This window comes from Typopeltis vanoorti, chromosome 3 (genome assembly GCF_054136105.1).
Source record: "Typopeltis vanoorti isolate ZY-2024b chromosome 3, IOZ_Tvanoo_1.0, whole genome shotgun sequence".
In the NCBI taxonomy this organism is placed as follows: Eukaryota; Metazoa; Arthropoda; class Arachnida; order Uropygi; family Thelyphonidae; genus Typopeltis; species Typopeltis vanoorti.
Genome location: NC_143551.1, coordinates 62,963,552 through 62,986,333, shown reverse-complemented (window position 1 = coordinate 62,986,333; position 22,782 = coordinate 62,963,552). Strand labels below are relative to the sequence as shown.

Genomic DNA, 22,782 nt, shown 5'->3' with positions numbered 1-22,782 from the left:
AGCCATTACTAACCTCACATCATAACATGAAAAAACATTATGTGCTGAACTACAAAAGCTGGAAATTATGAAAAACTCAAGAGAATATCATGTTTAGCCTCATAGTGTCAAATGCTGAATGGGAAGAATATTAACAGTGTGTGAAGAGCTGCTTAAATAATGCAGTATATGAATGTTCACAGAGTGTTCAAAGAACAAATGAGATGGGAGTGAAAATGGATGTGTAACATCATTAGGCAAGAGATCCATAAAAGGAAGATGATGTAGAAGGAATATGATGGGAATAAAGATACAAAGAGTTATGAAATATATAAAGCACAAGTCATAAAGTTATGAGTACTGTAGAGAATGCAAAATGAATATGAAAAGAAGTTGATGAGCAAGCAACTCAAAAGAATTTTTATCATTATTCTGGTGTAAAAGAAAAAATGAATATCAAAGAACAACTTTACTGAATGCAGGAGATATGTGTCAGAAGGAGATGCAATTGTTCAAATAACAAGTGCTCACTTTGCTAAGCTCTATTAACTTGGTGTATTGTGCACAGTACCACTGCTACACTGAATGAAGCAGCAAGGGTGCATGAGAAGGAGGTTCTAGACCTGTTGCAATAACCTGGTTAAGAAAATGGCACTAGGAACAAATGGGATATCACTATTGATGCTAAAAAAAAAAAAAGTTTAGCTGAATTAGTTAGGCCTCTGACTTGGTTGTATAATATGAGTCTCAGCTCACTAAAGTCCTACAGAAATTGAAAAGAATGTATGATAGTCTTGTTGTACAATAGTGCAAAAACTGACATGTCTAACTACTGACCTATCAGTGGTATTTCTGGAGTGGTGGTGAAGACTATAAGGAAGTTTGTGAAAATTTGAATACATGCTGTTCCCTGCAAAGTACAGACAAGCTATATTTTGCAAGGAGAGCATGGGTTTACTAAAGGAAGGTCATGTGTGAGCAATTTGCTCATATTTTATTCATATGGCATGAGATTATAAGGACAGACTGAGAGTATGTGAAATGTAGACACTGGTTTATCAGAAGTTTATAAAGGCTTATAATAATATTTGAGCTGGATAAGAGAATAGATAACCATGATACTATTGGACTTCACTAAGGTATTTTACAGGATACCACATAAAAGGCTGTTGCATAAATTGGAGGATATGGAATTGGAATATAAAGTATTGACTTGGATAAACAGATAACTGAAGGTTAGGTATTAGAAAGTAGTATTTGGGGTTTGAATCTAATGGTGTATCCCCAAGCATCAGTCCTTGGAGCATTGTTTTTTAATCTATACATTAATGATAATAGGAAGGTGATAGGAAATGTGCAGCTGTTTGCTGATGAAGCAAAGATAGGCAGGGAAGAGAAATTAGGGATGCTACTGATATGCAGCAATCACAGAATGAATTGGTTGGAACTATAGGCCAATGATAATGGCTATCAATTCAATGTTAGTAAATATAAAGAAAGTTATGCACTTCAGCATGATGAGATCTCAACTGCATATTATATGTGGAATCACGCTTAAATAAAATGATGAGGCTAAGGATTTTGGAGTTATGTTAGATAGGAAGTTCAAAAATTGCAAATACAACTCAGAGGACAATTGCAATGCTGAAGCAGAGATTGACATGCAAGGATAAGGAAGTCACTTTGTCTCTTTAGAAAGCTCTGATACGACCACACCTGGACTCCTGTGCAAAGATTTAGTCTTACCCCCCCCCCTTTCTCTTAAGGAGACCAAATCGGTCGATAGATTTAGTCTCCTGAATTCGAAAGGTATAAAGAAACTGCAGAGATGGTTCAAAGAAGTTACAAAAATGATACCGAGATTATTATGGAATGTACATTATGAGGCACAGATTGAGAGTATGCAAACTGCAGACACTGGTTTATCAGAAGGATATAGAGCCTTATAAACTTTTGAAGGGATGTTATAGCATCCTTTCAAAAGTGATGGAATTTTTTATTATATGGAATGCAGAGAGAGAGGACAAGGGGAGTGTGATTTGTTGAAGTTGAGTTTGTGTGTGGTTAAGAAACGGGTAAGCTGTTGAAGTGGTGAGTTCATCTAGTGTGAATGATGTTGGAAGTTTTTTTTCCACTTGGTTAGACTATAATAAATTTAGTTTACTCCTTTATCCAAGTGTAAGCAAACAAAATTTGTGCCTGAAGTATCTTCAGGACTGAGGCAACTCATGGTAAAGGTGTACCAAGCTCTCATCACTTGTCTTAGTATCTCCCATAATGCAAAGCACATCTCCTTGCAGACATGTATAATGCTATGCATTAAGGGACGGGCCACTACCCAGACTGGTTTCGACTTTTATTGAGGATTTAATAATAAGGTGGGTTCCCTTAATGCATAGCATTATACATGTCTGCAAGGAGATGTGCTTTGCATTATGGGAGATACTAAAACAAGTGATGAGAGCTTGGTCCACCTTTACCATGAGTTGCCTCAGTCCTGAAGATACTTCAGGTGCAAACTTTATTTGCTTATACTTGGATAAAGGATTAAACTAAATTTATTATAGTATAACCAAGTGGGAAAAAAAACTTCCAACTTCTTTCTCTAAATGCAGAGTAATTTAATAATAAGGTGAAACACCTTTTGGCAACTCGTATAGTAAATATGACCTCCATTACTTCCACCTTAGCATCACCACCTCTGGGTCTGATTCCCACTGACGAGACCTCAATAAAGGTCGAAACCGGTCTGGGTAGTGGTCCTTCCCTTAATGCATAGCATTATATATGTCTGCAAGGAGATGTGCTTTGCAATATGGGAGATACTAAGACAAGTGATGAGAGCTTGGTCCACCTTTACCACGAGTTGGCTCAGTCCTGAAGATACTTCAGGGGCAAACTTTGTTTGCTTACACTTGGATAAAGGATTAAACTAAATATATTATAATGTGAATGAGTTCAAGAGAAGATATGTGATAGCTAGTATGTATGATATGTTGCCTTCCTTGATGAGTCCTTGTCTCCTTGGAGGTCTCGTATAATGATAATAACAACAATAATAATAAAAATGCACATTGAGAGAGAGAGAGAATACATGCAGAATAAGAAAAGTCTTATCGGTTATATTATTGATGATAAGGATAACTTTGGATTGGACCAGCAAATAAGAATGTACAAGTATGTGAAATAGGATGTCACCATGTAGTGCTGAACAGCATATAAATGAATATCTCACACTGAGAGAAAGAGAGATGTGCTAAAGCTCTGAAAAGAATCAAATTTGAGCAACTTCTGGATGTAAAACTGTTATTTCCACTTTAATTAAATTAATATCTCTTCCTCCTTTAATGTGAACATGAAAAAGAAGTCGTGTACTATGCTCTTGATTATTTTTAATTATAAATAGACATTCTACTAGTGATAAAGTAATAATTTAAAAAATAATAAAAACACTGTTGTGTTTTTATTATTTATTAAAATAATAAAATACCTAACTGTTGAATTTAAATAATTGTTAATAACTGCTGTAAGGTCATAGTCACAGTGTATTGTCACAGATGTGTAGTAGTTGAATGGTGCAGTTGTAGCAAATGCAGTATTTTAAAATGGTAGATTTGATTTGTAGAAACATTTCTTGTATAAAAAATTATAAGAATATAAAGTTTTTTGCAAAAATTCTATGTCAGTCCTAAATGAAGAAAATACTTAAAATGAAAGGGAAACCTCTCCTTTTCTCAACAGGCTTTATTATATTTATTTTAGATATCATTCATTCATTAAAAGGGTCATTAAATTATTAATTCATTAAAATATTATACACAGATTAATTGGTGGCCTAGTTAGCTGTGTGGATAGTGCACCCACTCCAAACAAGCTATGGATTTGAATCTCACTGTAGGTAAGCATGGATTGTCTGCATCATTTTCAGGTAGCAGACAATATTCATTACTATGTGTGAGACCACCCTGTTTGAGACCTGAAGTGGCTTGAAAAAATACCATGCTTAGAGACTAAACATACTATTTTTTTCAAGCCACTTCAGGTCAGGGCAGGGAAACCAGATTGTCTAATCTTAGCCCATTCGTGGTACTGGTACTAAAATGTATGATAGAGCTATAACCTTTTGTTGGTGGGACTCACATAAAAAAAAGAAACATATTATTTAAAATGAGAAAAATTTACTTAGATATAAATTTAATGAACATTTTTTAATTAACTTCTTACCTTCATTATTGTATTTTTTACTATTTCCATAAGTTTGGTATGCTTCATAGAACCAAAACAGTCTTGTAAATCAATGTTTACAAAATATAAAAAACTGAAAGGAAACAGAAACGCATGAAAGAATGCTACCACACTACTAAAAATTAACAAAATTACATTATAATGTGTAATTTAACTATGTGTGATGTGATATTCCACAAATTTACTGGTTATGTTGTTCATAATTACAGCTGGTTCTCACTATTGCAAATTCATGGGGTGGGGAGGCACAGAAATAGTTGGTTATAGTAAATTTCCTTTAGAATGGAACTGTACCTTTTGAAATTTGGCTTTGGGCCTTTTTAGTAGTTTGTTAGTGTAAGTGAGCGTGTTATAATGGTGTTCACTATAGTGAATGTTGACTCTATTAACAAACAAGAACACATATTGTGACAGCTCACTGTCTTTTTTTATTCATATTCAATTTTGGCCTCTAAAATAATTCAGCTTTTTATTTTCTTTTAGGGTGGATTAGAAAATTTCAATTTTCAATTAAACTTTTCTACAGTCTCTCTGTTTCTATTTATGATGGAGAAAATAAAGAGATTAGACAGCAAGAAATAATAACTGTTGCCTCAGATTTGATTTTATGTGTGCGGTTCCAACTGCTTACTGAACCAGGATCCTTGAATTATTTAGATTCAGTTACTGAATTACAGAATTACATTCAGTTACTAGATGAAACCTACCTTAGCTAACAGTTGTATTTTTTTAATAATTCATGCAACATTTCAGTATGTTACGGCAGAATTCAATTATCATTAGGTTAACAAAATGTACTATTATTGGCTATTGTGTTGGCTATATGTACTATTAGATGGCATCATGTATAGATGCAGGATTAAATAGTGTGCATGTGGGTTGTGTGGAGTTGGAGTGTTCTCCAGTGATGAGTGCTTGGAGTCACATAATAATAATACTTGGTCAAATGAATCATCTAGTTATAATATTTACTGTTTATGAACAATTCTTATTTTACATATTAATCTAATATGTGAATTTTGAAAGTGCACATCTATTTCCAGAAACCAGTTTGGCTAAATTTTCTTGCTTTTTTTTGCTTTAAATGAAAGATGAAGTGGCACAGATTTGCAGAGAATTATAAAAATTCCTGATTATCTGGAAGTTGTAGGAAGCTCAGTTCAATATAGTATTTTCTTATAAGAGCCCATTTTAAATACTGTGTAGTATTTAGTAGTGCAAGTACTTCTAACGCGAAAAGCATCTGGTAAAAGCCCTGACAACACACATTGAAGCAGGCTTCCAGAAGAAACTTAAATCCAGAGTCACTTTCATCGACCTAACATCAGCTTATGACACAGTCTGGATCAGGGGCCACCTCCTAAAGCTAAGCAATATCATAAGGTGCAAAACAACTTTCCAGCTTTTTGAATCCATTCTCTCCAACAGAAAGATCCAGGTCTTTCTGTTGGAGAGAATGGTAGAAAAAAGAGCAGGCCCAGATTTCTCCACATCGGTCTTCCATAGGGCTCTGTGTTATCCCCTTTACTATTTAACATCTACACGTCTAACTTACCATATACCTGGTCAAGCAAATATGTATATTGCAATCTTGAACACAGACCTGAACATCCTGGAAGTGTACTTCAAGGAGTGGTACCTGAAGCCAAATCTAACAAAAACTGTGTCCATAGCATTCAGGTAGAATGTGAATATTCATAATATTCGCAGAGGTGAATCCACACCTCAACCTCTCTTTCTGTGACAAAATGGTAGAACATGAGCCTCACCTGAAATACCTTGGAGTAAGCCTGGATAGAAGCCTAACCTATAAAAGGCACATCACCAACCTGTCCAACAAAGTTAAAATGAGAAATAATATAATCTCACGGCTTGTTGGAACAACCTGGGGTTGTGGTGCTGATGTCTTAAGGTCATCTGCACTAGCCCTCACATTCCCTGCAGCAGAATACTGTGCCCCTGTCTGGGAAAGAAGTGTGCACACTAACATTATAGACACCCAGCTAAACTCTACCAAGCGCACAATTAGTGGGATACTGAGAAGCACCCCTCTCCCCTGGCTGCCTGTCCTATCTAACATTGCTCCACCATATATACGGAGAAGACAAGCCTCGATTAAAGTATTTAATAAAGTAATGAGCAACCCACTCCTGTCCCTGCACCAGACTCTCATAAATCCACCTAGTATTCACCTAAAATCACGAAACCCTTTCTGGTCCATGGACGAACTCGCTTCAGCTGCCTTACCATCAACACCTGACATGTGAAGAGAACACTGGTCCAACAATCTCTCAACAAATGGTTTCCTGGTTGAAGATCCCTGTGCTCTGGAGCCTGGTTTTGTCCTTCCTAGGAAGATTTGGTCATCTATGAACAGGATCAGAACTAACCAGGAAAGATGTAGCTACCTACTGCATAAATGGAGACTATCGGACCACCCTTATTGTGACTGTTCCCCTGTGGCCCATATGATCACTCATATTGTGAATGAACTGCCCAAGGCACCAATTTCATGGTGGTGACCTCCAGGACATCCACAAGGTGACAGATGAGGCACTGGATTGGCTTTCTGGTCTGGACATTGATCCGTAGCTGCTTTTGCCATAAAAATAAATAAATAAATAAATTGATATCCTGCTGAGGAATTTAAATATGATCAATGAACTTATTAGCATAACTAGTCTTATCATAAAAAAAGAAAGATTTGGAGGGACACAGTGGAAATATGGAAATGAGTATTTCTGCTAGGAATATAATTCTGTCTGATGGCAATCTTCCATTTTTGTTAAAATGAAGAAATATTTTGACATGGGTAGTATTGCTCATCATCAACATAATAAGGAAAAGAAAGTGGATACAGAGCTAACTAATTTTGAATACCTGTCTCTTCTGATGCATGATGCTGTGAAGCTGGATGGATGTACCTGTCAGTGAATGCCTAGTAATAAACTCACTCACTAAAACAAACCAGTGAAAAGTCTGAACAAAGTCTCAGAAGCAGTGTTAATCTAAAAATTCACTATAATAAACTATTCTTGTGGTTCCTTACAGGTTTTCTGTGATATTTGACTATACATTTCAAATTTAGAGAGTAAATGATCAACACAGTAATCAATCTACTTATCTATTTAAATTCATTAATTAAACAGTTAACATAATGTCATTGATTTGTATTTATGAAATTTATTTGACTGGATTTTCACCATATTTATCTGAAATCTTTGAACCTCTTAAGAAGAATGCTCAGGAAGAAAAATCTCCATTTCACTCTTTCCAGGGCTTTTTCTTTTTCCCAAAATTAATCAGTGATCTCCAGTATTCTGATACTTCGATCCACAGTAGATCTCCTAGTCAAGTGGGGGGGGGGGGGGTTCCAGGTGGTGAGAAGTTGACAGTTAATGACATTCTCCATTATGTCTGTGAAAACTGAGGTGAGGACAATTAGATGATAGACAACTATCATCTAATTGTCCTCACCTCAATTTTCATGAATATGAATTTCAATATTAATATGAATATAGAATTTCCTGTAGAAGTTGATTGAACAGGATGGATTGTAAAGATGATATATAATGGGTGTAATTCTGGACCACAAGTGTTGAACACATTTGAGGGGAGGGAGATACTATCAGAACTAGATGATCCATTGGTATCAAAGCTACTGAAAAAGCTACCACAGCTATAAAAGAAAGTGATTTGTCATGGTCTTCTATGTAAGAGTTTGAGAAGAAGAAGAATACCAAGAGGACAGACTTATCTTTGGGTGATGTTACTACAGTACCATCAGTATGAGGAGGAAGAAGCCTTTTCAATGTCAGCTTTTTTGTTGATGGTCTTTTTTGCAGCACTATTATTATTATTTTTTATTTTAATGGCTAATATAGCCTATTTTCGTTTAGGAGTATTCTTTTTTTTACAATGTCATTGGCTCTTTATTCAAATCTTAGGGCATTACTGAAGTGTTATAAAACTAATATATGAAGAATAATATAGGAGGAAAATTCGGACATACCTTTTTTTTGGATGTTATTTTCTGTCTCCTTATCCCTGTGATATGCATTCATTTGCTGTTAAGCTGTTAAAGGAAGAGGGTTTTGGGAAAGTGGGGGGGTAAAGCAATGTGAGGGAATTATTTGAAAAAACCTGGGTTTTTTATATGTATAATATTATTGTTATTATTAAGGGTGGGTAAAGAGTGTTTGGGAGGTGGGGGGTGAGAGAAGGATCTGAAGACAGAAATTATTTTTTTGGGGAAGAGGAGAGATTGATGCGAAAAAAATCAGGGGTGGGAGTCTAAAAAAAAAAGTTTATTTTAGAGGAGTAACATGGGAATTTTCCCAGAAATAATACCTATTATTATTATTATGTAACACCTCCAGGGTGTCTAAAGATTCATCGAGGGAGGGCACCTACTCTACAACTCTCCATCTCCACCAACTGCAACTACCTCCATCATTTACACCAATGCCATCTACCGCCGACCACCACCACCACCACTAGTATTTTCACTAACAATCACAAACATCCATGTCCACGGCGAGATTCGAACCCACAGCCTTTTGGCTGGAGAGCAGATGCGCTAACCACTCGGCCAACCAGGCCAGCATAGTGTAGGTTAAGTGGAAAGCCCAAGTCCAATGATTTTTTTTTTTCCTTTGCTGATTTGGCATACTTGGAGAAAGCCAAGGCTGGATAGTGGTCAGGGATTGTGAGTGGAATGGGGAAAGTAGACCTTCATTCAAGTAAGAATTTTCTGTTATTCAGTTGGAGCAGGAGAATGGAAACAGTAGTCTGGCCATGGAAAGAAAGAAGTCATGGAGGATATCCTACTTTGAACTTTTGTAATAACCATAGAACATAAAACTGTCGAATAGCTTAAGATGGTGAGGATTATTTTGCACTCTGGCAAATTCAGTGCAAGAACTTGCTATTCATAATTATTTTTTGTGTTAAGGAAGGAAAGGTTAGCCTAGTGGCTGTGCGCTTTGCAACCATATGGCTGGGGAAGGAGTGTCCCAGGTTCGATTCCCGTCGTAGACATGAGGAATTTGAGGATCTTCCTCAGGCATAGCCAAGTTAGCCGGTCTTGGGCGTGGGCAGTAGGGTTTTTTCCGCCAGTTTATCTGGCGTTTTTCATCCCGCAAGCAGGCAAACCTGCCCTTGAACACACGCCTCTACAGTCAAAAAATATATCCCCCCCCCCCCCCAGCGGCAGACCAGGCGACAGGTCGGTTGGGAGTAGTACTAACAAAGAAGTCGCATCTAAGTAACACGCGGACCCTGCAGAGGAAGCGGGAATAACACGTAGGGAAAGAAGAAGAAGTTAAGGAAGGAAAGAAATAAAACCATATAATTTTCTGCTATGTTCAAATCTTTCTAAAAAAAAATACACTAAATATCTGAATAATTCTTGAAAAGGCTTACCCTGATTCTTTAAGCAAATTTCTTTTGAGAATGAATGCCTTCAGATCTTTGTAAACATCTTTTATTGATGTTCTTCCAAATCCCAAAGTATCAGGATGGTTTTTCTATTGAGGAATGAACAATGACATTTACAGTTTTATGCAAATACTAAGAAACTTATTTTTTGTTTTTTTTTTGCAATCCTAATCACAGAAGTTTGTTTATAGTCATATGAAAGAAGGATGTTTAGTAAAATACTACTGTGATACTGTAAGTAGTCATATAAAAATAAATAACATAAGTTACATAAAAATGAGTGTATCATATGGTGTAGAATTTTTTTTCTTCTTGAAAATTGAGAACCTAAACTGGTTATGGATGCTTAGACAATGATTATCATTCATGTTGATGTTTAATAGAGAAATCCCATATCTATAGATAATAATTAGCTCACTAAATTTATTTAACTAGATTACTAAGCCAATATTTTGCCTTGGTCATCAAGGCATCTCGTGGACACAAAGAAATATACTAAATACACGCATGCAAACACAGACAGACTGTAAAAGGCAGGCTCCTATAGTCCTAACTAGCACTCTGTATGGGTGCAGTGACGGAATCTTGTTGAATCTCTTAGGATGGTGGCCTCCCATATTTTTAGTAATGTGATACAGCCCATTTTGTTTAGGATTGGAGAATGTTGTAGTGGATTCCAGAAATAGTCTCCCTGATTTATACCTGCTTCTGTATAAGAGGGCAGTTTTTTATCTTTCTGCTGTATCTGGTGATTTTTATCTATGGCATGGCATGGTCTGCCATCCCAGAATTGTTGTAGTGGAAGCAATGGTCAGTTTCTGTCCATGGTTTCTGTGTTCTTCTAGACAGATATTACTTCTTCCAGTTTGTTCTAATTTCATCACCTACACTATAGCCATTCCAGTGTGGAAGGCCATGCCATGGATATAGATCACTAGATCCAGTCGAGTAGGGAGAAGGGCGAAAGAGTTTAAGAGGCAACTTTTTCTCAACAGATTAATATCATTCATATGGTGCTATATTGTTGACTTCCTCACTGTTTAGCCACAGAGCTTTTAAGAACCAGAAGAATTATTTCCTTGCATCATCAAAAAATTAAGTTTATTATCCCATAAGAAAGGCATAACTAACCACTCTTTTTAAATGACACAATCAACCAACCAACATAAGTGATCTTTTAGGATTTTTATGTCTGATCCACATACAAGACTACAAATACATCACTACTGTGTAGGCAAAAGGTAGGAAGAAAGACTGTTTATGTTTTTTTTGAACAGCTGAATTTGAACATTTGAACAGTCTTTGGGGTGAGAGAGAGAGGCTGTCCCAAAGAACAGAGGTAATGGAATGAAAGAGGAAGAAAAGAAGTTAGTTCAGTAAGTTTGGAGCTGGGCTGTAAGTGGGTGCTGACAGTAACTGCTCTGGTCCTTATGGTTTTGGAAGGATAGTGGCCAGTTCAGCAGGGCACTGTCCATGAAAGTACCGGCAAAACAAACATTTATGAGAAAGAGATTGGAGTGGATCTGTGAGCAACTGATCATCAGTTAACCAGATTGCTATTTTCTGAATAGCATAAAAGTGATCTTAGAGAGGATGTGGTGCATCACCCACATGTGTGAGTAGTATTCCATGATTGGGCACATTTGGAATTTATACCATGTTAGCAATTGTACATGTGAGGTGTCAACTCGAGCAGAAAATTAAACCAAGTTTTTTGAAGCTGCAGAAGGTATGGCTGAGGTGTGTTTGTACCAGGAAAGGTTGGAAGTGTAGGTCAGATCATGGGCTGTTAAGAAGGAAGATCTAATCATGCTTGGATAGTTGAGCATTATTGAAAGTTAGGAAAGTTACGTGCAATCTTTCTTGCACGAAATTAGACAGGACCGAGTTTTGGTAGCAATGAGGCATTGGTGAGAAAGCTGAGGAGAGGAAGCCATCCATCATGATAGTGAGTGACCAGGGAGCTAGTCATCAACCCAGTTGCAAAGAGTAGAAGGCAGACCATTGGGTAGTTTGCTGAACAAGTCTCTATGCCAGACCCAATCAAATGCCATTATTCATGTTGAAGTTTCTTGAACAAAAATTATGTAAAACTAGAATATAAATAAATAAGTTACTAACTAAAATTAATTATTTAGAAGCTGCTTTTCCAGTTCAAGATAACATTATCAAAGGCACTTAACAATACACAATCAGTGAAGACAAGGAATGAAATGGCTTTCAATTCAATGCATATTGTGTTAATTTGCTTTTTGATTGCCTGTACTAGATGTAATTTTATGTTATTTTTTCTGACTAAGATCCTGTCTTCAAAATATTGAGTTCTATATTGATGGATATACTGTAGATACCTAGGAATGAGACAGGATCCTGGCAGTCATTGATTTATCTCAGGGAGGTGGAAACTTGGTTCAGATGTTTGTATACTATTCTGTGTTGTTTAAGAAGGATCTCAAGTTTATCCATTGAACTTTTGATGTAGGGTAAAGATACAGTATGTATAATCTAGTTGGGAAAAATACAACAGAAAAACCTTTGCCAAACTCCTTAAAAAGACACCCCCCCCCCCCCAAAACCAGACATACATATACCATATCTACCTATATCAAGGGTACAATAGTATTTTGAACAGATAACTACCTTGGTCAAGAAAAAAGAACATTAAAAATACACTAAGGATAGGCAACCAAAAAGTGGACTAGCATAATGTGCCTTGGATGAAGCACATTTCATTAGATGAAAAAAAATCAGACCACTTCACAAATCCCAGTTTAAATGAGAGACTTTTCCTGGAAGCAGCACAAGTTCTACAAAAACTGGTTAACTCTAATGCAACTGATGGTGTGACCTTGCATAGATTTTGGGGCCTTGCCTTCTTTTCCTGTCAGCATTAATAACAGAAATCATCAAAATAAAAACACTGCTGTTATCCCCTATGCACAGTGACTGTCTCTGTTCTCAGTCATTTCATTCCCTACATCACTGATTGTGTATTGTTAAAGTGCTCTAGATAATGCTGGCAGATTACCAGCTTATAAATAATTAATTTTAGTCAGTAAATTATTTATATTTCAGTTTCACACAGTTTCTGTTCCAGAAATTTTGACATGAATCATTGCAACAGCTACAGATATTTGAACATGGAAATACAAAAATCAAATGCCTTAGAAATGTCAAGAGCAACCAGGTGAGGTTTTCAACCTTTCCATGGCTAGAGTCCACATGTGGATGGTGCAGGCTAGCTATGAAACAAGAACAGTAAAATTCATATTGCTGGTCAATAATTAGCTAGTTTGCACCAGATGCATGTGAACTTGAACAGCCATTCACAGAAAGTGTAATACATTACAAGATTCAAGCATTAAAATTATGTACTAATCAACACAAAAACCTTAGAGTTTATTATATCTTGATAGTAAAAATATCCTGGTATTTATAAAGTCTATGGTACTTGAAGAAAGCAGTACAGAGGCAAAAAAAAACAAAAAAAAAAAAAAAAAAAAAAAAAAAACTGAAATTTTAAAACTTTGAAGAGAATCGACACTTATTATTACATGAATACCTTAGAAAATAATTTCCTTGCATGACTCTTTAAAGAATCTAACATGGTGCATAATAAGACTTGAACCCAGATAACTACCAGAAAATTTTTTTATGTGACATACCCACCAAAGGTCAGGGTATGTAAGTACCCATGGGTGGACTAGTGATTTTTTTAATGTTTTAATGCAATTGTGTTGCTGGTATTCTTACCACATAAAATAGCTGGAATTTGAAATACTTTATTAATTACTACATTTAGTTTTATGAAATTCATGTGTTTCATATTATCAGGAGAAATAACTGAATAAACTAAAAAATAACATAAAAATCAGATTACAAACAGGTAACATTCACAATAAAATATTTAAAAGCAGGAATACCAATGGGAAGAATGTGGGTACTATGAAGATATATGTCGGTTCGTTGTCATCTGTGACTACTGGCAACCATATGCATATCGTGTTTAATGAGAAAAGACCAGAGTATGATCAAAGATATGCTGAATTGGTTGGAAGACACTAAAGCACATCTCATACCAACATTCCCTCCTCTTCCCCTAATCAAAAGAATTTATGGAGTTCTAAAAGTACTCAAGCAGGATCTGCCATTGACCCATTGTGGATGCAAAGTATTCTCCAACTTCGCTGCTAAGCATTTGGAAACCTGATAAGCCTTCACATTGGCAAGACAACCTCTTTTATAAGCATGATATATTTCACAGAATGTGAAAGACGTTGACATCTTCAAGACATTGCAACAGAACCTACTGATCTAGATACAAGCCTAGACATTATTAATCTGTTCACCACTGCATGGAAAGTGAAAAATCATACAATTACTATGGACCGATTTCCACCAGGCATTGTAGATCTGTTCAAACATTTTATTAATAGCACTTTTTTCAAATTCCAAGAGGAATATTTTGAACGATTGGCAGTAGGTTCTTCCCTTTCTCCTCCGTTAGTAATTTGTTCACGGAGTGATTTTGAAGAAGAAAGTCTTACAGCACTAGGGAACAACCACCTAAAGTTTGGTTCTGATATGTCGATGGCATATTCATTGTTTAGCCCATCTCTACTACTACTACTACCACCACCACCAATTAGAAGAATTTGTCACATACCTGGATAATAATTTCTTCCATTTTTAGATTCATGTCTAAAGCACACTCGTGTCTATCCGAGCAGAAGACAAAAGTAAAAATGTAAAAAATAATGGGAGACATAAGAAAAATGAAAGCTAGAGGGTTATGAAATTATAAATTGAAAATCTAGAATTAACATTTTAATTTCAAAAGGTTACAGTATGTCACTTATCTAAAATCTTCATAGCAACTATATGTGTAGTCTGTACCACTGAAATCAAAAATAATGTGAAAACGTCATCTGCCAGCCAACTTTATAACTGGTGCCATTCAGTTAGAAAGAGGGAGAGGATAATGATAAAACGTAGACTGTATTAGTCAATCTAAACACAGGGATTGGCACAGTTGATGTGAACAATCCAGCTTTCTAACTGAACAGAGACCTAATGATGGCACTAGGTCTCTATCTAATTAGGGACACACCTCTAAATGGACAGAATAGCACTTTTTTTTTTTTCAAATATCCATGTGTATGCTAGTTATTTATGACTTGTCCTTTTGCTCTTTGTAACTTGAGGTGAACAATTATAAAGTTAAGTGACTGCCTAAGTTTTGTTATTTTTGATTTTAATGAACTAAATAAAGTTGTAAATAAAGTAGTAGCAACACTTTCAAGAGATGTACAACTAGTGATGTACAGTACATCACTAGTTGTACGTACTGTACATGTGCACAAGACAACAGACCATTCTAACAAGTGTCTTTGTGTGGAGAAGTGATTAAAGTCGACATCTCAGTGTAAAACACTCTAAGGTCTGTGTACAAAATAAAACAACGATCCTGGATCAAGGTCCAGGTTGCAAGAGATAAAACTGCAAGTGACTGTTATCGTGATCTTAGGGAAGCCAGTGGCAACAGTGTCCTACCATACCTAACTGTCGTAAGATAGGTCAGTACATTTCATGTGGGGTGAGATCACCCGGATGATAATAGCTAGCTGTGCAGGACAACCTGCCATTTCAGATGAACATGCTGAGTTTGTTTGGGGACACCTTGCGGTTGATTGGTGATGGACTGTACACTAGTTGGCCCAGGGAAACTGGGATAAACCACCAAAGTGTTTGGCACATCCTAAAAAAGAGGTTAAGTATAGCAAAATTTCAGCTTGTTGAGTTCCATATCACTTGACTGAAATGCAAAAATGGCACAAGTATGCAGTTGCTAGCCTCCATCTAGAATGATATGAAAATGAAGGGGGATGCATTCTTGTATTGTAGCCATTGATGAAATTTGGGCAAGGACATGAGCTTGAACTGAAGAGACAATTAAACGAATGGCATATCTATAGTCCTAAAACAAGATTAAAAATTCAGACTTATTTAACCACCCAAATGGCCACAAGGATAAAATGTATAAAATATATAAGCTTCGTATCCATCTTATTTCAGTAGTATTCAATAGAGGTCATATTAACTTCAATGGACATTGAGGTCCAAGAACAGAATGACTGTGTTAACTTTAATTAGAAGTAAAATATAGAAACAAGAACATACCTGTATATGTTGAAAAATAGCTGACAGGTTCCTCAAAATACGATGTATGTTTTCATTATTCTAGAATCAAAATACAAAACAATCTTAATATAAAATCATTACACTATCTTTTACTAACACTATGAAACATTTATATGAAAAGGTAGTCACTGGAATAGTGTGCTGTATTCATATTCTTCCTTTCTCCAATATATGAGTCTGATTTGAGGCCATTTTAAAAGAGTGGATGTGTTGTTAAGAAGCTCCTAGTGTTGTTTTTTTCTGATTTGTTGAGTTTCTTAAATTAAGTGGTGTATTTTCAAGTGGATTCATCATGTTTAATGCATTTAAAAATATAACTGTAGATATATGTTCATTTTAGATAGCTTTAAAAATGGTGCCAAAAACTGCCAGAACAAAGTGGTGTTGAAAGCACAGGTTAACACGATGGATATGGAAACTTTTGTCCAGCTAAACAGAAGTATTTATATCATCAACACTGCTGTTGATGATATAAGTGAGGATAACTGAACAATTGAAATATCCAAATTAAAGCAAATTATTAGACAATCACTGAAGCAAATTACTGAAACAAGAACATCCCTTAACAAATCCATGTTGATCACATATAATATTATTCTCATCTGCTCAATTTTGTATACAATTTTTCACTAATTTCTCCAAAATCTAAACTATAGAAGACATAAAAACTAGTCTATAATCTTTTTATTCACTGAAATTAAATGACGGACAACTCTCATTATAGTTGATTTATGAAGTCAATTACCATTTGAGATAAAAACTTTAATAATAAAATTAGACTGAACAAAAGTAGCCTATTAAGAAACATTAGAATCCTCCCAGAAACTTAACCAAGGAAGATAAAGCAGCAATAAAGTTGCTAAAAACGAATAAGGAATTAATCATCACAAAAGCCGCAACGATAATGCAAGTCATCCTAAATAGAAAATACTTCATTCTTTGTATGTTGACTGCTTTTAAAGCTGTCCTGTTATCGGATACCTACTGGTATCCAATACTAATACTTACAAAGTGGTCAATTACAACCCCACAAAAGATTCAAAAATAAAAACAAAACATTACTGGTGGCCATTTGAGGTTGTGAAAAACTTAATACCCTACTATTCAAAAGACCAATAAGAATCTATGGGCTCCCCAAAAATAATAACATACCACTTTCACTGGAAGTGGAAGGGATTGACAGTCCTACATATTACCTAGTGAAGAAATTAGCAGCAACACTACAGGAGTTGGTAGGTCCCCCCCCCCCAAAAAAAATAGTCAACACTTTATTACACAAATTAAGAACTAAGTGAACAAAATTTTTTAGTCTACTTTGACATCACTGTCTTCTTTATGAATGTACCCATCAAATGACACAATTCTACAAAACAAATTTCTGACCAATATTATGACCCTCTTTGCCCATGTGCTATGTTCAAGTTAGTTTACGTGGCAAAACAATTTCTACCTTCAAAAAGAAAGGACAGCCATGGGCCACTGTCCTCCCATCACAAACTTCTTTATGGAAATTGTTGAGCAGAAAGCTCTTGAATCTGCAAATTTTAAACAGAAGATTTGGCTCACATATGTCAATGACATATTCGTAATTTGGCCACAGGGTTAACAACCATTACATACATTCCTCAGCCATTTAAACAAACAACATGAGCACATACAATTCATTACAGAAATAGAAAAGCAAAAATTTCTAACAGCTCTTAGATACACTCGTAACTCACCTTCCATTGGGTGTCTCTCATTTAGCATTTATTGCAAATCCACACATACCTATTAGTTTGTACATAGAGACTCCTACCACTGCCCAACACAAAAATTAGGAATAATATGATGGCGGTCTGAAAAGTTCTCAGCCTAACAATGAAAAAATAAATTTATAATTTCAAAATTATTCTTATTTTTCGACATAATTTCCTTTAAGACTAATACATTTATTCCAGCAATGCTCCAGCGTCATTATCCAGTCCCTGTAGTGGTTCTCAGTAAGATCTGCAAAATATCCCCCTACAGCTGCAATCACCTCTTGATTCGAAGAAAAATGCAGACCAGCGAGGAAGAGTTTTAGTTTTGGGAAGAGAGAGAAGTCAGAGGGAGCCAAATCTGGGGAATAGAGTGGACGTTTCAACAATTCACTGTGCAGATCCTTTAATTTTCCCATTGCCAAAACACCTTTTGTAAACAGGTGCATTGTCCTGATGAAAGATGATTTTTTTTCTTCTGCAAACCGGATCTTTTCTCACGAATTTTTTCGTCTAGTCTGGTTAAAAGATCGGAATAATATTCCTCGGTTATTCCTTTACCCTTTTCAAGATAATTAATAAACAAAATGCCTTTAGTATCACAAAACACCGATGCCATGACCTTTCCTGCTGATGGAACCGACTTTGGCACTGAACAACCGGCTTCTGTCCATTGTTTTGACTGCTGTTTGGATTCTGGTGTGTAATGGTAAATCCAAGTCTCATCCATAGTAATAAATCAATGCACAAAATTAGTTTTATTCTTGTTAAAACGCTCCAAGCACAGCTCAGAGATTTTCATGTGAGTACGTTTTTGATTTGCTGTGAGCAAGCGCGGCACCCATCTTGCGCAAAGCTTTTGCAATTTTGCATTTGCAATTGTTCATGCAAAATGTTTTCTCCCTGGTGCAGGACACCAGAGTGTACAGAGGATTTGAAATTGGAAGTGATCACTATTTAGTCTTGAGCAAGATAAAATTGAATTTCATATTGAAAAGAATGACATGTAAGAAAGTTCTAAAGCGAATAAAAGTTAAGCAGCTCTCAGATGTGAACTGTAGACTAAAATACACAAAGATTATTGAAGAAAAAATGAAAGAGTTTGAGAACAGGAATCAAACCTTGGAGATTCAATGGCAAACTCTGAAGAAAACATTGATTGATTCTGCCAGAGAGGCATGTGGTGAGGTTGTCTGCAAGGATAAAAAAATCAGAACTCCCTGGTGGACACAGGAAGTTAAAGAGGCAGTGAAGGAAAAGAAGAAAGCATACCACAAGTTCCTGTCAAATAAGTCAGCATGTGCTCTTAGAGAATATAGAGACAAATGCAAGAATGCTAAACACTGTGTAAAACTAGTAAAACAAAAGTCATGGGAGGACTTTGGCAAGAATATAGAAAATAAATATCAACAAGGTGGCAAAATATTCTGGAGGTTGTTGAAGAAGCTTAGGAATGGAGGAAAGAGTGCTGTAAAAGGAGTTAGAGATGATAAAGGTGACATGAAAACAGGAGAAAAAAAAGATATCCTTGAAGTATGGAGTAATTACTTTGAAAAACTGCTAAATGAAACAAGCAGTGATGACAGCACAGTGGTAAAAAACACTGACCAGGCATGCAGTCAGGAATACATATCCATACTTGAAGTAGAAAAAGCCATCAAAGGCTTGAAATGTGGAAAGGCAGCAGAAGTAGACGATATTCGACCAGAAATGCTGAAGTATGGTGTAAGAGTCTTACAGTGGCTGCACTGCATAGTTCAGAAAGCCTGGACAGAGGGACGAATTCCCGATGATTGGAGTAGAGCTCTCATAGTACCCATATATAAAAAGGGAAATAAAACTGCATGTGAGAATTACAGAGGTATTTCCCTACTGAGTGTTCCTGGCAAGATCTATGCAAGTATACTTGAGAAACGGTTGAGAAGAATTGTGGAAGAAAAGCTTGGTGAAGAACAAGCTGGATTCAGGCCAAATAGAGGCTGTCAGGATCAGATCTTCACTTTACGACAAATAGTCGAGAAAGCATGGGAATATAGCAGAGATCTGTATTTAAGTTTTGTCGATTTGGAAAAGGCATATGACAAGGTGCCAAGAGAGAAGCTATTCAATACACTGCAGTTACATGGTGTCAATGGGGCATTATATCAAACAATACTTAGTCTTTATTTGAGTTGTAAGTCAGCAGTTAGAATTGAAGAAAGTACAGGAAGATGGTTTAATGTTAAATCTGGTATGAGACAAGGATGTACATTATCTCCTCGGCTATTCATAATCTATATGGATCACATTATGAAGGAAAATGGTATTAAACATGATATCAAAATTGGAGATGTTAATGTCAGCTCTTTGCTTTATGCAGATGATGTTATACTTCTAAATAAATCCGCTACAAGTTTGCAAGATTCTCTGACTAAATTGAATAGCTGTCGTAATAGATATGGTATGAAGGTCAGCAATAAAAAGACAAAGACAATGAAAATAGGCAGAATCATTGAAAATGTCAACTGTGTTGTGAATGGAGAACCTGTGGAACAAGTAAAACAATTCAACTACTTAGGCACGATTTTTACTGAAGATGGTAAACTAAGTATAGAAATAGACAACAGAATCAGCAAAGCTGGTATGGTGGGAAGTCAATTGAATAAATTCATATGGAATAAGAGAGAAATTAGTCGGAACACTAAATTAGCTGTATATACAAGACAGTGTTCAAACCAGTTTTAACTCATGGATCTGAGAGCTGGGTCAGAAGTAAAACACTTGACCAAAGACTAGAGACCAGAGATATAGAGTCCTGAGAAAGATTATAGGCGTGAACAGATGGCATCAATGGCAATATCATATTAAAAATGAGGATATTAGGAAAGAACTTGACATTGTCAGCATCCAGGAATGCATTAGCAGAGCGAATCTCAGGTGGTATGGTCACTTAAACAGAATGGGCGAGGAAAGATTAGTAAAACAAGTGTTCTCTGCCAGGTTGGCAGCAAAACGACCCAGAGGAAGACCAAGATATAGGTGGATTGATACGATACAAAGTGCCTTAGACGATAGAAATATAAGATCTGATAATGTTGGAGTCTTGACAAGTAACAGACTGATTTGGAGGAAAATTGTAGATAGGAAATTAATAATGATGTAATTTTTTTCATGTAGTACTATCATATCCTGTACACCACTTAAGGGTACATGGCAGGAATTTGATGATGATGATGATTTAATTTTTTATCCAAGTGTAAGCAAACAAAGTTTGTGCCTGAACTATTTTCAGGACTGGGGCAACTCGTATATTGAAGCTAATGACTTCAACTCACTTGCCTTAGTATCCCATAACGCAAAGCACATATCCTTATGGGTATGTATAATGCTGTGCATTATGGGAAGGGTCACTACCCAGACTGGTTTCAACCTTTATTGAGGTCTTATCAGTGGGAGCCAAACACAGATGTGTAAATGAGATTGAAATAATGCAGAAGTCACATTTTCATATACAAGTAGTCAAAAGGTGTTGCACCTTATTATTAAAATACTCTGGATTAGAGAAAGTTGCTGGAAGTTTTTCCACTTGGTTAAACTATAAACTAAAGATACCAAGAAATTATATTCTTGGTTTAATCCTTTATCCAAGTGTGTAAGCAAACAAAGTTTGCACCTGAAGCTAATGACTTCACATCCAGAGTGTTTTAATAATAAGGTGTGACACCTTTTGGCTACTTGTATATGAAAATATGACTTCTGCATAATTTCAACCTCAGTAACACCTCTGGGTCTGGCTTCCACTGATGAGACCTCAATAAAGGTTGAAACTGGTCTGAGTAGTGACCTTTCCAATAATGCATAGCATTATACATACTCGTAAGGATATGTGCTTTGCATTATGGGATACTAAGGCAAGTGATGTGAAGTCATTAGCTTTAATATACGAGTTGTCCCAGTCCTGAAAATAGTTAAGTGCAAACTTTGTTTGCTTACACTTGGATAAAGGATTAAACCAAGTATATAATTTCTTGGTATCTTTAGTTTATGATCTGGAGGATATTGAAAAAAGCACAGATATGGAGGAAGAAACAAAGAAGTGACAGAGCCAACATAAAAACTGAAGATAAGAATATTGAAGGTAAGGAAATACCTGAAGGTAATAATTACTCAGAAAAAAAAATTGAATGAAGTGACTAGTGATGCAAGTAGATAATATTCAGGAGAAATGAAACTCAAAGTACATTTCCATAGTGGAAATAGACGTCCTCCTGACATGAAAAAAGTCCATTAAAAATCTGAAATATAAAAAACATCAGGTTTAGATGATATTTGATTAGAAATGCTCAAATATGAATATGAAAAAGTTGCTATACTGCATAATTTAGTAAGGTCAAATTCTATATGACTGAAGACCTACATAGATCTTTCATAGATCCATTTTAAACACTCACATTTTAAAGAAAAATTTTAATTCTGCAAGAAAATAAGTACAAAAATTAAACTCCAACTTTACCAAATAATTTATATGTGCTCCTGTGTTCCTAATAAGTTCATTAATTCACTTAGGCATGGACTCTACCAATGTAGAACATTTTTCTTATTTTTACATTTTGAAAGCATACTTTTATAATGGATTAAATTATTAAATTAAAACAGATTCAGTTATCGTTTGTATCACGATTTAATTTTCCAAGTCTCTCTTTCATGATGGCCCATAAATTTTCTATTGAGTTAATGTCAGGCATAGAGTGAGATCGTGTTGGAGGATGAGTTCTTTGTCTTTCTGGATCTATAGGACCACTCTTTTCTTCAATATTTTTATGTATTGGTCACTTTCATCATACTGCCAAACAGGCATAAGTGATCCTGGACCATCATGTGTAAAACAACCCCAGAACATTTTTTTTAGCTAGGTGTTTAGGGTGTTGAAGGTGGATGGGAGAAGTCTTCTCGGCTGCTGATTTGCAAACATAGTACTCATTTCCTTGAACAAAGAAATAGCTCTCATCTCAGAATATGACCTTCAATTCAATCTTTGTACACTTTTGCCTACTGAAGCCTCTTTTTCTGCATAGCCTTCATCAACAGTTGTTTCTTTTTTGGTCTGTCAGCAGTCTTCTCTGTTTCCAACAATCTTTGATGGAATGTCATATCAAAAACATTAATCCCACTAGCTGCAAAGTCTCTATTTAAGTCTATA

At 35.7% G+C, this 22,782-nt stretch overlaps 1 protein-coding gene and 1 long non-coding RNA gene across 5 annotated transcripts in view; one reads left to right on the top strand and one right to left on the bottom strand.

Annotated features, from left to right (window-relative positions):
- Positions 1-22,782, bottom strand: part of LOC150108202 (telomerase reverse transcriptase-like) — a 432,232-nt gene that overhangs the window by 228,923 nt on the left and 180,527 nt on the right. For all 3 annotated transcript variants that reach the window (XM_090390650.1, XM_090390651.1, XM_090390652.1), the window contains exons 19-21: positions 15,844-15,903; positions 9,649-9,752; positions 4,204-4,297 (exon numbers count right to left, since the gene is read on the bottom strand). In XM_090390650.1, coding sequence (XP_090246776.1) covers positions 4,204-4,297; positions 9,649-9,752; positions 15,844-15,903 — 258 coding nt within the window. The remainder of the gene's footprint in view (positions 1-4,203; positions 4,298-9,648; positions 9,753-15,843; positions 15,904-22,782) is intronic.
- The window catches only part of LOC150108203 (uncharacterized), a 261,776-nt gene that overhangs the window by 230,224 nt on the left and 8,770 nt on the right, over positions 1-22,782 (top strand). For both annotated transcript variants that reach the window (XR_016548123.1, XR_016548122.1), the window contains exon 6: positions 3,802-3,877. This is a non-coding gene — a long non-coding RNA (uncharacterized LOC150108203). The remainder of the gene's footprint in view (positions 1-3,801; positions 3,878-22,782) is intronic.